The 14,586-nt window shown below is 45.3% G+C and overlaps 1 protein-coding gene across 1 annotated transcript in view; it reads left to right on the forward strand.

Moving 5' to 3' along the window:
• FSTL1 (follistatin like 1) overlaps nucleotides 1–13,363 on the forward strand; it is a 141,971-nt gene extending 128,608 nt beyond the window's left edge. Inside the window, exons 10-11 of the mRNA XM_085621046.1 lie at nucleotides 1,420–1,505; nucleotides 10,009–13,363. Coding sequence (XP_085477172.1) covers nucleotides 1,420–1,505; nucleotides 10,009–10,053 — 131 coding nt within the window. The 3' untranslated portion in view covers nucleotides 10,054–13,363. The remainder of the gene's footprint in view (nucleotides 1–1,419; nucleotides 1,506–10,008) is intronic.
• Nucleotides 13,364–14,586: the final 1,223 nt, after the last annotated feature.

Raw genomic sequence — 14,586 nt, forward strand, 5'->3', positions numbered from 1 at the left:
AGAAGGCAAGGAGAGTTTGACGACAGAATCAGGGCCTACTTGCCTGGACTGTAAAATGGCATAAGTGAACCATATAAAGCCGGTGGCCTTTCGTACTTAGGAATGGAATATCCGGCCTATTCATGGCAGATCTGACAGAGGACATGTTGATGGTGGACGCACATGTGTTTGCGTCTTCATAACTGGAACTGGAGGAAACATACATGTACTTGTAATATGCACATAGAACCGTTGGGGTCCAAGATAGGGGACATAACTGACCAGAAAAATCCATATTTCCACAACCTGTGATGATGAGCGGGACAGGAGCATCTATTCATATTAGTTTAGAACCTGTGATGATGAGCGGGACAGCAGCATCTAGCCATATTAGTTTAGAACCTGTGATGATGAGCGGGACAGGAGCATCTAGCCATATTTGTTTAGAACCTGTGATGATGAGCGGGACAGGAGCATCTAGCCATATTAGTTTAGAACCTGTGATGATGAGCGGGACAGCAGCATCTAGCCATATTAGTTTAAAACCTGTGATGATGAGCGGAACAGGAGCATCTAGCCATATTAGTTCAGAACTCGTGATGACCAGCAGGACAGCAGCATCTAGCCATATTAGTTTAGAACTTGTGATGATCAGCGGGACAGCAGCTTCTAGCCATAATCGTTTAGAACCAGTAATGATGAATAGGACAGGAGCACCTACATATTTTAACAAGAGCGTCAGATGATGCATTTGTTAATTAGATTATGAATTGTGATGATTCGAAGGGGTTGCTTCAAATCATTGCATGTGGCTCATGGAAGGATTCTGACTTGGAATGTTGATGTGAGTGTTCTGATTTGATTCATAGGCCATGATTTAGAAAAAAACAGGGATAACAATGTTGATGTGCATCTGGGGAATTTGTGTTTCCAACTACTGGCTCTGGGTCCCAGAAGGATTCCAGTTTGGAATGTTCATAAATGCTTGAGAATGTTAGGCTTCCAGCCCCCACTTGTGGTCCACAGAAGCAATCTGGCTAGGAATGTTGATGCGTTTGGGAATGCTCTTCTTGAACAGTTCGCTATGGATTACAGAGCATCCCGGCTAGGAACGTTGATCTATGTCCAGGAGTGCTCTTATTTGGACAATTAGTTATGAATCGCTGAGATAGCGACTTGAAATGTTGATGTGGGTCTGAGAATTCTCTGTTCTGAACAACTGGTTATGATTCTCATTTCTAATAGGAATGTTGGTGTGTGTCTGGGAATGCTTTGCTTTGAACGATTAGGTAGGAATCAGAGTATTCCTGCTAGGAATGTTGACGCGTTGCTGGGAATGCTGGTTTGAATGACTGGCTATGATTTACAGAGTGTTGCTGCTAGGAATGCTGATGTGCGGCTGGTAATGCTTTGCTTCTAACCTCTGCCTGTGATTTTCAGGGAAGAATCATAAGGATGGTGAGCCAGACGAGGAAATGACCGAGGAAGAGATGACCAGATATGTGCAGGAACTGCAGAAGCATCAGGTTGATAGTCACATTCTTACCACCTCCAGTTTGCTCCTTATTCCATATCAAGCGTTGGTTTAGTCTCTTGTTCTCTCTTTTGTTCACTCCAGATGACCTTATTCTTAGAGTTTTGTGACCCTATCTGTCCTTCATTGGGAGAGTAGGGTGAAACTACAGTTGGGTTTTCCATTTTGCACACTCCCACTTCTAGTCCTTTAAACTGATGCAACCTCTTATAAACAATTGGCATGGGCAAGGTCATAAGCTTACATTTGAGATCAGAAAATTGCCCCAGCATTGCAAATCCCAGAACTAAAGGATCCATTTTACATACACAGTAGAAGATAGGTTGAAATGCAGGCAATGATGTCGACACACTAGGAACAGGCTGGCACCAGCTCATTACACTTTAGTCCGCAATACTTAGTCCTTAAAAAGGTCCTGTAATTCAAACGTGTATTGCTAAGTCTTATACCACACTATACTGGTGATGCTGTCTTATGTTGTTGTCTGAAAGAAAAGAGCAAATGAAATCCAATTTCTGCAAATTTCCGAAAAAGCTGAATATTGGTGTGGGCACACTCCTAAGGCCAACATAGAGGGGTGAGTGGTGGAAGGATAGAGGTCAGGAATGTTGCTAGATGAAGAAGGATCTTACTTAGTCCCTAGAAGTTTGCATCATGAAACCGTTCCTGGATTTGCATGCTGTGCATCTATTCCGCCATCTAGTGATTGGATCAGAAGCATGTTTGTCCTACTCTTTTTTTCATTTTTTTCTCTCCCCTTCTCTCACTTTTTTTTCAATTGTGGGTGTCGTCGACCACCATTTGGTGGTAATCCATCCCCTGTGTAACGTCGGAAGGTGCCCTGAAAGTTCCTGTGTATGGTAGCCACCTTCAGATTATATTTTCCGCCATTGAGTCTGGAAGCACAACAGGGGAGCTCCAAAGAATTCCTAGTAATAACGGGGGGAAAAAAACAGAAAAGCACTGAAGAACACCGAAAAGCCACAGGAAGAACGCTCAAACAGGGAAGGGGGGGCCTTCTCAACTCTGACAGAGGATGCCTCCGGTGAAAACCCACGTGGCTGGAGAATGAAGAGTAGAGAGGCAGCAGAGGGTCATCAAAAACATGCCTTTTAAATTCTACCCCAAATGTCAGCACAAGTTTGTGCAGAGGGATCCACATGAGGTCTGCAATCTGTCCCTGCCGAAAGACCATAAGGATGAAGATTGTGAAGATTGCACGGAATTTGTGCCAAAGACACTCACGGTACGACGTCAACAAAGACTACCACCACACCACGCCATGGCTAGCACCCACAAGATGCAGAAATTCCTGAAAGACCATGACCTATCCAATGAAGACAAAAAGAATGCGAACCTGCGCAAGGAGGGGAGTTGCACGTGGAAGACACCACAGCTGACATTGAAAGAAGGAAAGTGTAGAGGAAGGCCACGAACGACGTCAAAAGAGGGAAACAAAGTTGCAAAAAGTCTCAGAATTTAAGTTCTCGAAAGCAGCCTCAGCATCAAAACAAACAATAACTGAAGCACAGCACACATATAAGGTGCCGCACGAGTCCCAACTATAGGACACACATGGAGGCAAACCTGAGATGAAACCCTCGACGCACACAAGTGCTTGAGAGGGAATGAAGAAGAACAGAGACACAAGGGCAGGGTAGCTGCCGACTCCAAAAAGGAAGATGCCAATCACACTGGACATCTAGCAAAAAGTGCTCGAGCGGTAAAAGCGGAGGCTCGTTGCCGAAACGCTGGCCCATCTCCAGAGGAAAATGGAGTTTGACAAATCACTGAGGGAATTTCCCATCCCAGCAAGACCATCGGGATCTGCAAAGGTGGCGCATGAGCAACCAGGCATGGAGTTACCCGTGACTCCAGAGCCATATGAGGAAGAACAGGAGGAGCTCCACAAACTCGAGGAAGGAGAGGTGGCAACGTAGTTTTAGGCTAAAGGCACAACCTTGATGCCAAGTCCGAGTAGGAGGGCATGGACAACTGCTTCTTGAGGCCTTTGCCCCCGGACAACCTGTCTTTGTACAACAGCCTTACCAAGCAGGCAGCAGACAGGTATGGGGTACAATTAGAGAATGAAAAGTAAGAATCATGCTTCCTACCCTGATGCCTTCCCAGAAAGTAAACCTCAATCTGCCCATGCTCCCCAGCATCCTGAACAAAGGGAAAGAGGCTTTCAGAGAACCAGCCACAGCAAGAGCAATAACCCCTTGTGTGGAGAAGTACAAGTATTTTACACAGGATCCGAGTACATCAAGGGGCACATCCCTGCGGCTTTGATGATTGTGACAACCGCAAGGAAGAGAAACAATGCCCGCACATCAACAGGGCAAACACAAGGAGATAATGAACAGAGCACTGAAATTTTCAGACACTCACCCCAAGTCACATATCTGGTTTGAAACCATCATCACTTCGGAATCCCCAGGCCAGACCCAGCCATATGCAAATCAGTCTTTTAAAAAAAAAAATTTAAAAAAATTTATAACATTTTATTGATTTTATCAATTGCACAGACAGAGTCACACTTGTGCCAGCAGCACCGTAGAACACTTTTTCTAAATAACGTACAATGAATTACATTCACAATTTTAACACTTCTCTGAGTTCTTTTCGTCGTAGTGTCAAATCCACCATTGGGGATGTACATAAGGTCCCTCTGTACCTATTCCATGCTTTCCATTTCTTTTCCCACTTCCTGGGGCATCCTCGAATAATGAACACTTCCTTTTCGGCTATCATCTGTCTAACTCCTGAACCCATACTCTTAGGGATGGTGCATCTGCAGCCCCCCAGTGGCGTGCTATTTCCCGTTTGACCAAGGTGAAGCCCAGCGTTACCATCTGCTGCTCGATCTCCGTGAGGTCCGTAGCCTCCCATATGTTAAGTAGGCCCAGCTGAGGTGTGAGGGCCAGCCTTTTCCCCAGCGCGGTTTGAAGCTTAGTCGTGGTCCCCTCCCATAACGATTTGATCGCAGGGCATTCCCATACCGTATGATAGAAAGTGGCCTCATGCTGGCATCCCCTAATACAGAGTGGATCTTCCCTAGCCCCTATGCGTGCAAGGACGACCCCCGTCATATAGGACCTATGTAGGACCCTTAGTTGGATCAGTCGGTATCGGAGGGTGATCGCCGCCCTCCTAGGAGACATCAGTGCCTCCCTCCTCAATAGGTCCTTCGTCCTGTTGCCACTTCTCCCGAAGCATCTCGAATGTGTCGGGGAGGTTGTTGCACAGCTTTTTATACGTCAGGGAGATGGCCCTCGAGTGTAATTGCCCATCTAATAGTCTGTCCTCTAGAGGCGACGAATCTGGAATATCATGCAGGTTAGTAAATGCCGTCTGGAGGGCATGTCGAATCTGAAGGTAGCGAAATAGTTCACCTTGCGCCATGTGGTAGATTCCCTTCAGTTCCTCAAAGCTAAGGATGGAACCTTTTTTTTTATCAAGTCTCCGATTTTTGAGATGCCAATCAGGTCCCATTTGTCAAACCCCGGCTGAAAACATAGGGTACCAAGTCTTTGGGTCTGCCATAGTGGTGTCGCCTTTGTGAGGGTGTTTGCCCACCCCAGTTGAGAATTTGCTCTGCGCCAGATGTCAATTGTATGAGACATGGGGCCTATAAATGTATACTTTTTGCCTTTGGAGTAAAGCGCTCCCAGATATCCTGCACGACCCGTTTGATATTTATCTAGCACGAACGCCGGGTCGTCAGGGGGTCGATACACCCAGTGATTTACCACCACCAACTGCGAGGCCCAGTAATATAGTTTCAGGTCCGGCAAGGCTATGCCTCCATCGTACCACCCCTTGGTAAGTTTTTTCAGCGATATCCGGGGGGCCCCGCCATTCCACAGTAACGTATGAACCTCGCCCTCTACCGCTGTAAAATAGGCATCTGGAACTCGGTTCGGGCAGTTCTGAAGGATGTATAAGAATCGCGGGAGAGCAAGCATCTTAACCCCTTCGATGCGCATGACGGAGCGGTTCCGTCATGCGCGTCGGTTGCACTGTGCGCATGCGGAACCTTCAGCACAGCGCGGAAATCCGCGCCGCGCTGAAGGGGTTAAAGAGGGTGGCTCGGCCCACCAGGGAGAGCGGCAGGGACCACCAGTGTTCGACATCGGATCTCAGCCGGGCCAGTGGGGGGGCCAGATTGTGGCTGTAAAACAGGACCGGACTTGCCGTGATATACACCCCCAGATAACGAACCCATCTCCAGCCACCTCCAGCTTGCAATCGGCCGGGAGGGGAGGGACCTGCCAATGGAGCATATACAGTATAGATTTGGTCCAGTTAATGGCATATCCGGAGTACTTCCCAAAGTTGGTGAATATATCCAAAACTGCCCGGATGGACCGATAGGGGGAGGCAAGATAGAGTAGGATATCATCGGCGTACAGTAATATTTTATCCTCCTGGTCCAGTGTCCATTTCAACCCCCTTACCATTACATCCTGCCGTATCCATGCCGCCAGTGGTTCGAGCATAAGGGAGAATATTAGTGGCGACAATGGGCAGCCCTGCCGGGTACCCATTCTTAGCTGGAAGGCCCGGGATGTATGATTATTAACCCGTATTTGACCCCATATATCCTCATAGAGTAACTGCACCCACTTTAAAAACTTAGGACCAAATCTGAAATGCACTAGTACCGCAAATAGATATGGCCTTTCTATGGAGTCAAAAGCCATGGAGGCATCTAATGATAGGATCGCCGCATCCTCCTATAGGTAGTTTTTCCGAGCCAATACGTTCTGGAGACGACGAATGTTCAACGTCGTATTCCTACCTGGCATAAAGCCTGATTGGTCCGGGTGTACCAGGGAAGAGATGACCGTGACTAACCTTGCGGCTAGTACTTTCGCCAATATCTTAGCTTCTACACTGCTCAGGCAAATTGGTCTATACGACCCACATTTGTCCCTGGGCTTTCCGGGTTTACGAATTACTACTATAGTAGCTAGACGTTGATCAGGCAGGAGTCGACCTGTTTCATAGCTTTCGTTGTACATGGCCCGAAGGTGTGGGGCTATCTGAGAGTTCGTCACTTTTAGAAACTCGATAGGGGTGCCATTAGGTCCAATCACCTTGCCCGAGCGAATTTGGGTAATGGCTTTCTGGATTTCCTCATCAGAGAGGTCACTATCCAGGGTGTGTCTTTCTTGTTCAGAAAGGGTGGGCAGGTCGCTGTCAGCGAGGAGCTGGCGGGAGTCTTCTGCGTTGTATGTGGTAGATGGAGAGTATACTTTCTCAAAGTACTCTACGAACGCTTCTGCTATGTCCTTGGGGTGTGTAACCATCTCGCCGCTGGGCAAGGGTAGTCTCTGCACCCACCTTTCCCCATGATCCCTTTTCTCTAGCCACGCTAATGTCTTTCCCGCCTTATCTCCCAGCTCATATAGTCTATGCTGCATATTTAGGTGTTTAGTCATCATATGCCCCCTCGCCTTCAGTTTGTATTCCTCTCTCTTAAGTGTGAGGCGATGTACTGTATCATCCGTGGGACTGGCAGCATATTCAGCTTCCCAATGTTGAAGCTCAGCCTCCAGCTGGAGTAGCACTTTGCGTTTGTTACGTATATAACCAGTCTTTAATGCCAAGGCCCGCCCCTTCAATACCACCTTAAATGCCTCCCAGATAGTAAGGGCCGAATCTACCGACCCCAAGTTTTCGTCAAAATATGCACATCAGTCTTGACCCTGTTCCTTATGGGAACAGTCCACCCAAACTGCCAAGCCTTGTCTTCCCTGGACTTGAAACAAGCATCCTGGGACCGATTTAGGGGTAACACCCCTCATCAGCCAGACTAGCTTGAATCCAGTAGCAAAGTGAGCAAGGGACCCACATCTGTGCACTCCCGGTGGTGAAAAGATTCCTGGAAGGGTCAAAAAGAGCAGCAACACCGAGGGCAGCAACACCAATGTGGAAACTGAACACAGTGCTCACACAATTCATGACCAAGCTTTTTGAACTGATGTACAAGGCAGATTTGAAGTTTTTGTCCTTAAAGACAGCTTTCCTAACAGAGATCACATCCCTATGCAGAGTCAGTGTGCTACAAGCTTTGACAATACAAGAACCATACCTGCAGACTCACAGGGACACGGTTGTCCTACAAACGAACACACAGTTCTTACCAAAGTTCATATCGCAATTCTACGCCAACCAAAGCATCCAACAACTGTCCTTTTTTCAGGAACCAAAATCACGAGAAGGCGCTTCACACACAGGATGTGCGAAGAGCACCAATGTACTACCTTAAGGAGACAAAGGCATTGCTGAAGGGGGATCCACCTTTTGGTCTCCTTTGCCAGGCCAAGCAAGTGAACTCTTGTGACCAAAGGAACGATCGCACAATGGATAGTGAAGCCATAGAAACCTGCTACGCTATGTCAGAAAGTACCCTACTCATATGACCCAGAGCGCATTTGACCAGAAAGAAGGGTTGTCTCCACATACCTTCACTAAACACTACTGTGTGGACATTCAAATGTACAAGGAAGAACAGGCTTGACAGAGAGTACTACAACACCTGTTTGCCAACATACCCACATTTCAGCCCAACCTACCCAAGGAACGAAATACCGCTACATAATCAGATGCACAGCATGCGAATCCAGAAAAGGATTCATGTTACAAAATTAAATGGTTGCTTCCAGTAGGAGTAGTTTTGCAGCCTGAACAATTTTCTGCATTCACTACATGGCACGGGAAACTACATTAAAAAAACAAGCATTTGCAATGCAATAGGTCTTGCGTTTGCGAGAGTTTGAGCTATTGCCATTTTCAATGTCGATAGCTTAAACTCTCGTAACTGGGAGACCTATTGCATTACAAATATTTTTGGTGTCAAAGTGCCCCTTTCATGTTAACGGAGGCTGCGCACCTTTCTTTAGGGAAACCGTATCTAAAGAAAGGGGCGTGGCCGACATTAAAGTGAAGCCGCGGCATAAGGGCTTTGACAAAAAAAGCATCTGTTTGTCAAGTTTACAAATAAATGCTTTTTTTGTAAAAGTGCCCCATGCCGCGCTTTTACTTAAATAGCAGCTGCACACCTTTCTTTAGACGCGGCTTGTCTAAGGAAAGGGGCGCGGTCTCCATTAATGTGAAAGCAGCGCATGGGCGCTAGTAAACAAAAAAATAATTAAATAAGTACAGCCGCTATACTTAAAGCAGACCGTGCTGCTAAAATAAAGAAAGAAACGTGTCCGCTTTAGTTAAAGTGGACCGCTATTAGTAATTATAATGAAAATAAAAGCGGGCGGCTTGCTGCGCTGTAGTGGGTGGAATATGGGCAAATCATTGAACAAAATAGTGCTTGCAGCCAAGATAAAGCAGACGGTGTAACAAAACAAGCAAAAGGTCTAGTCATTATGGCAGGTTACAAATGCAGACAAGGCGGTAACCAAGGAGGGACTAACAAGCCTATTCAGGAAGGAAAAGCAGCAATTTCTCAAGGACGGTAACAGGGGCTAATTGAAAAGATGGGTGGGACATGGGCAGCGCTTCAAGTCCCTACCTCAATACAGTATGTCTCACAGAGCCCAGGCTCGACCTAAAAAAGAAAAAAAAAAAGAATCTGAAGATGGCGACCATGCACAGGAACTTCCAGGGTGCACCCTGATGTCACACAGGGGATAGACGTACCACCAAATAGTGGTTGGCGACGGCCACAACCGGGACAACAAACAAAAAAAAGAAGGACTAACACCTTTCCAGACTCAACCATGAGATGGCAGAATAAATAGATGCACAGCATGTGAATCCAGAAAATTCTTCGGGGTGCAAAACCAGCCGCGGCCGCTGCAGGTAAGAGTGGTGGGGCCAGCTAGGGGTTTTTCGAGAGATAACCATGAGAGAAAATTAATTATTTATTTAATTTTCCCATGTGGTCATCTCTCGAAATCCCCCCCCCCCCCCCCCCCCCCCCCAGCCGGCCCCACTGCTCTTCCCTGCAGTGGCCGCAGCTTTGCAAAACTATTCCTACTGGTAAGTAACCATTTCATTCCTGATGATGAACATCACAACACAAGGGCTCATCACATTACATCTTCTGATGGTGATTTGCCTACCGGCATCTATGCATGATAGTCTACAATGTATGATGAGTAGGACGGCAGCATCTGTATTATAGAAAGTCAGCGTAAAGTGATGAATAGGACAGCACAGCATGAGTTTAGTAGTCTGTTATGTGGACGAATAGGATGAGGTCAAAATACAGAACATGAACACATTTTACTCAATTAATAAAATTCCAGATCAACCCTCTGTAGAGGTAAGTTAAAAGTGTCTCTGAGGAAGTGAGATTTAGCCCAGTGTCCCTTGTGAAAATTGTGCATCTGGCATAACCACATCAGAATGTCTACAGAATTATTCCTACTCTTGTAAAAACAATGCGACTACTATCAAACATCTTCTAGCACAAGAGTCAGCCTCTTGTGGTCAAGTGTTGAGTTTAATTTATTTTTTTCATTCTTAAGGAGACGGCTGAAAAATCCAAAAAGATGAGCAGCAAGGAGATGTAGACCACGTGATGTCACCGCAATGGGAGGAGCCAAGAAGATTTGCTCCCAGCACGCACGCGCACCTCTATTCACCGGCGCGGGGTTTGACGCGCAGAGGGAGCTTCTTTTGCCAGATCATAAATATTTGCAATTTATATCAACAATTTTTTTTTAATTGAAGAATGTATTCTGTTCATTTCAGTTAGGGATTTGTTATAAAACCAGACTTGGGAGGGTTACCAGAGCATTTTTGTATGAGGGAGGGTAAGAAAACTGATGGTGTCTATTCTATTACTGAGGTCAGCGCTTGTCAACAGCCTCTGCGTTTAAAAACCCGCCAGAGGAATTACGTACTGTTGAGAACCAGAATCTTGTATGGGGTTGGTGCCCAAATCTCTTGTATGTTTTTTAGTGGGACATTTAAACCGGTTGTTCTACATCAGTAATCAAACCAACTTGACCGCGTAGACTGAGGCGCAAGTAGCGGACGGTGGGAAGGAAGTGACATGAGGATGCAAGGTGCCGTGGTTCCGCCCCTCCCCACCACCGCCCTCTCCACTCACTACTCAGAAAGGACGGGCAGGAAACTTTGGTACCTATCAGAAGGGGAAACAGGAAGTAAGTAGGCACTGCAGGGTTTTATTTGGGGAATGAACAGATAACAGCTAGGATTGGAACTATTCTTTTATAGCTGTAAGTGTTTCAGAAACCAATTACACACAAGTTCTGTGTGGGGCAACTGGTGGAGTTAGGCAGTGAGTCACATCTCACGACAAGGACAGCCGACTCCAATGGAGACTCACGTGAGAGACCAGATAGAGGATGTGATGATCATTTCATTGTATGGGGTCTGAAACTTAAAGCGTGAGTGTTTGGGCACGGGGGTATCATCGCCCCGAAACTCAACTTTTTTGAGCACTCCGCTTTGTCTGCAACAAAGCATGTTGTGCTTTGTAGGCCCTTACTGGGGCATTTCAATGGGAGGATGTGAAAACACAGACTTTGAGGAACATTGTTTGCAAAAGCATAGCCTTCTAAACATAGAGTACCAGATGTCGATCTTAATCAATACCTTCCTGTTAAACTTGGAGCTGGCCCAAATCCTGACACTTGCCCTTGAATAAGGGAGGAGCCGACATTGTATGGTAAATTAACACAGCCTTAAATTTATGGGAAGTGAGCTTGGCAGCATTTAGGAATTATATACAGGTTGCAATATTTGGAGAGAGATAGTTACCGCATTTAAGTTTTAGATTTTGAAAGACTTTACTTAGGAGTCCGTGTTTTTGCAAAATGTGTGATCACACTCTGTTTTCATGAGTAAAAAAGTAAAAATAAGGTAGACCCACCTTCTGTCCCACAAGCCACTTGTCTGATACATTTTAGACCCCTTTGGCGGTGGACAGAGTCATCTTTGTTCAGTAGTGCACCTATAGAGTTCTAGAAGGTCCCCATCACGGCTGCTGCCCCCATTGAAGCCCTTGGATAACTTTTGGCGGGAATGAAAGGGTTGACTCCTCTGCCCCGCTTCTCCACATGTCTTTTTCCTAGCCTGTGCTTCATCTCTGCTCCCCATCCGTCAAATGCATGCCTCGCCTGCTCCCTCCCACTGTTTTTTGCACCGGCTACCCTGTCACTCCATGTCAAGGACTAGCTAACCATTTCCATTTTTTTAACATTTTTTTTATTCAGAAAATATCATTTTGTATAACTAGCTAGCAGTATTTTTTGTTTTGTTATTTAACATATTTTATTACCATATGGTGCTTTGAAATCAATCAATTAAACTGATTGTGGATGAAAATGCGCAATTGAGGTTCTCGTGGTAAAATGCCATTTCTTCCACCCAAAACTGATGGTCTCGCTTTACTGCTGGTGACGTCATCATTCATGTTTCGTGCACAAAAGCCAAAGAGCATGATGTCTCCAGTTGGGCCACAAGAGGATTTGGGCTTGGGTGGTGAGGTAGTGTTCTTGTACCACGCTGGTTATTTTTGGGGTATACTTCTAATGATTTTGGAGGCATTTCTGCCCTGTACGTATTGAGGAAAGTGTGTAAATGTGCCTGAAAGACCATCTCAGTCGCAGTTTCGGTTACAGGGCCAATCTCTTTCACGTGCTGACGTAGAACGATAGATCAAAATCCTCTTCGGTGCGGGTAGGTGCGTTCCTCTTCCAGCGAATTGATCCAAATTAATGTTCACATCTCAGCTGATAATGGAATAGAAAGTTCCTCAAAATCATCCGGGAATTCATAAAGATAATCACGCCCACTTTTGTAACCACATTTTGGAAGTACGGCCCATCCTGGTTGGCGGCTTGGTGCAAGGGGCGGCCGGGTCATACGAGGCAACAGTAATACGTTGAGAGTGGTGGAGTTGGTGGTAGACAGTCAAGCGTACCACTTTTCACAAAGATGCAATTGAATGGGGTCAGAGAACGCTGCCGCTTGTACAAAGTTAGAAGCGTAGCATATGCGCAGTGTGGTAAAGGGGCAAGTATTTACATTTACCGCAGTTGGGTATTTCATGTTCTGTTAAAAGACACATTAGCAGTAAGTGGTAAGGGAGTGGATCTGGTGACAACAGCATGTCCACCTTCCCTAAAGCATAGATATAGTGGCTGCTCGGTGACCTCCCGTCTCTACTGAACCACAAAAGCTGTCAGCTTCCACACTGAGCCGGCTGATCAAATATTATATTTAGGGCAAAACTCTAGCAAAGCCCTCTTTAATCTAAAAAAGTGTCTTTTACGATGCCTAGGCTGACATTTTGAAGAACAATAACTTTACCCTGAGTGTGGTGTTGCCTGCTGGTGGCGGCCATCTTGTTCCCTCCTGTGCATGGCGGCCATTACAATCAGCGTGTCCAGTTCACTTAGATCAATGGCATAGTGTCAGATGGGAGACAGGGTTAAAATCAGAAGGATTGGTTCGGCTGCTGCTGGCGCCCTAAGGCAAATAACATGTACTGTTGTCTACTTCAGAGCAGTTGAAATTCTGTTACATTACTTTGACCGCAGTTTGACCACGTATTTTTGTGGGGAGTCAGTTCCCCTTCAATTCCAAGCAGTATTTCTGTTGCTGTTTACTTTAAAAGGTGCTGTCCTGGTTTTTTTGTATTATTTTATTACATTTATTAATTTTCAGTATTATAAAACATACGGGAAAAAACACACATTGTCTCTGCTGCCTGTGTCTACGCCTTCTTTAGTTTGTGTGTATTCATATTCCAGATGATTGTTACAAGCATTTATTCTGTGTTTTTCTAAGTTTTTGTTGCGTTCTTATTTTTGTGGTCTGTAAGCCAAATAAAATGGACAAAACCATTAACCTTCGGTTGGCATGTTTCTTTGACGGATGGATGAATTGAGGATGACAAAAAAAACACAGAACAAGCTTTTGGTAGCTAGAGACGGGTGCAAATCATTAGGGTCGAAACAATTAGTGAGAAAGGAGTGATAGACAATGAGGGCAGAGCGACACTGTATCAGGGACAAACAGGCAGTTGGGTCGCCTTAAAAAGAACCAGCAAATAAAGGGTTATATTGGCTTCCACATTGAACACATGAGTGTGTAGGTGTTTCCTACATTCTATACAAGATTGGGATTTGAATATATCAAAAATATTTACATTGTAGATCCGCATTACAGCTGAGTGTGGAATCACTGCGAGGACTCACTTGAGGAGCCCGTGCAGGTCCTATTGATGCGAGCTGGTACGCGAGGCCATGGCTCACTAAGGGTAACAGATATATTCAAAAGAAAATCAGAGATCTGTGTATGTAACAGGGGCAGTGGAATGAGTTGAAAGTTGTGTGTGTTTTTATTTCCCTTTTACCTTTGGCAGTCCCCAAGAGAGAAAACTCTAGCAGTGTCCTGTGTCTGTGCCAAGCGACTGGAGCAGCCCTGACGAAATCGCCATAATAAGATTGGGCGATGAAACATGTTGGCACTATGGTATGCACATTAAGCAACCTTTTTAATTGTTGATTTGGGTGCACATCAAAGGAGTAATAAAGTTTGAACCTATTGAGGGTGTATCCTTCTCAACCTTTTATCTTCACTATTCAGTCGTTTTGGTATGTGATTCTCTCACCACGTACCTTCACAAATATATTTTTTTGGACACTCTTCGAATTTTTCTTTGAAACATGATGGTAACCAATGATGATAAAAGTGGGCAGAGCTGATGAGTACCAATCAGCAGGCTCAATTGGTGTTGCGCACGTGAGGTGCCATCTTGTTTTTCTCAAATGTTTTCTTTTTTCTTATTTCTTTTACTATTTGTATTTGAAATAACACTTGGTGTAGTTTATATGTATTCATGCACCTTGAGGTTTGTCTGGGGGATTGCCACAGGTAAAAATCCTATTTTACAATTGAAGGTGGCTAGCGTAGTGGATGACTACCCTTTTTCCAAAAAAGTGGGGAGTGGTATATACCTAAAGTAATAGGATTTAATCCACAGCTAAGAGAAAAAAAGATTCTACCTTCCAAGTCCTAGGTCTTTGTTGATAGATACTCCATTCTTAATCAACCTTTTGACAAGGAAC

This window comes from Triturus cristatus, chromosome 8, assembly GCF_964204655.1.
Source record: "Triturus cristatus chromosome 8, aTriCri1.1, whole genome shotgun sequence".
NCBI classification, from domain to species: domain Eukaryota; kingdom Metazoa; phylum Chordata; class Amphibia; order Caudata; family Salamandridae; genus Triturus; species Triturus cristatus.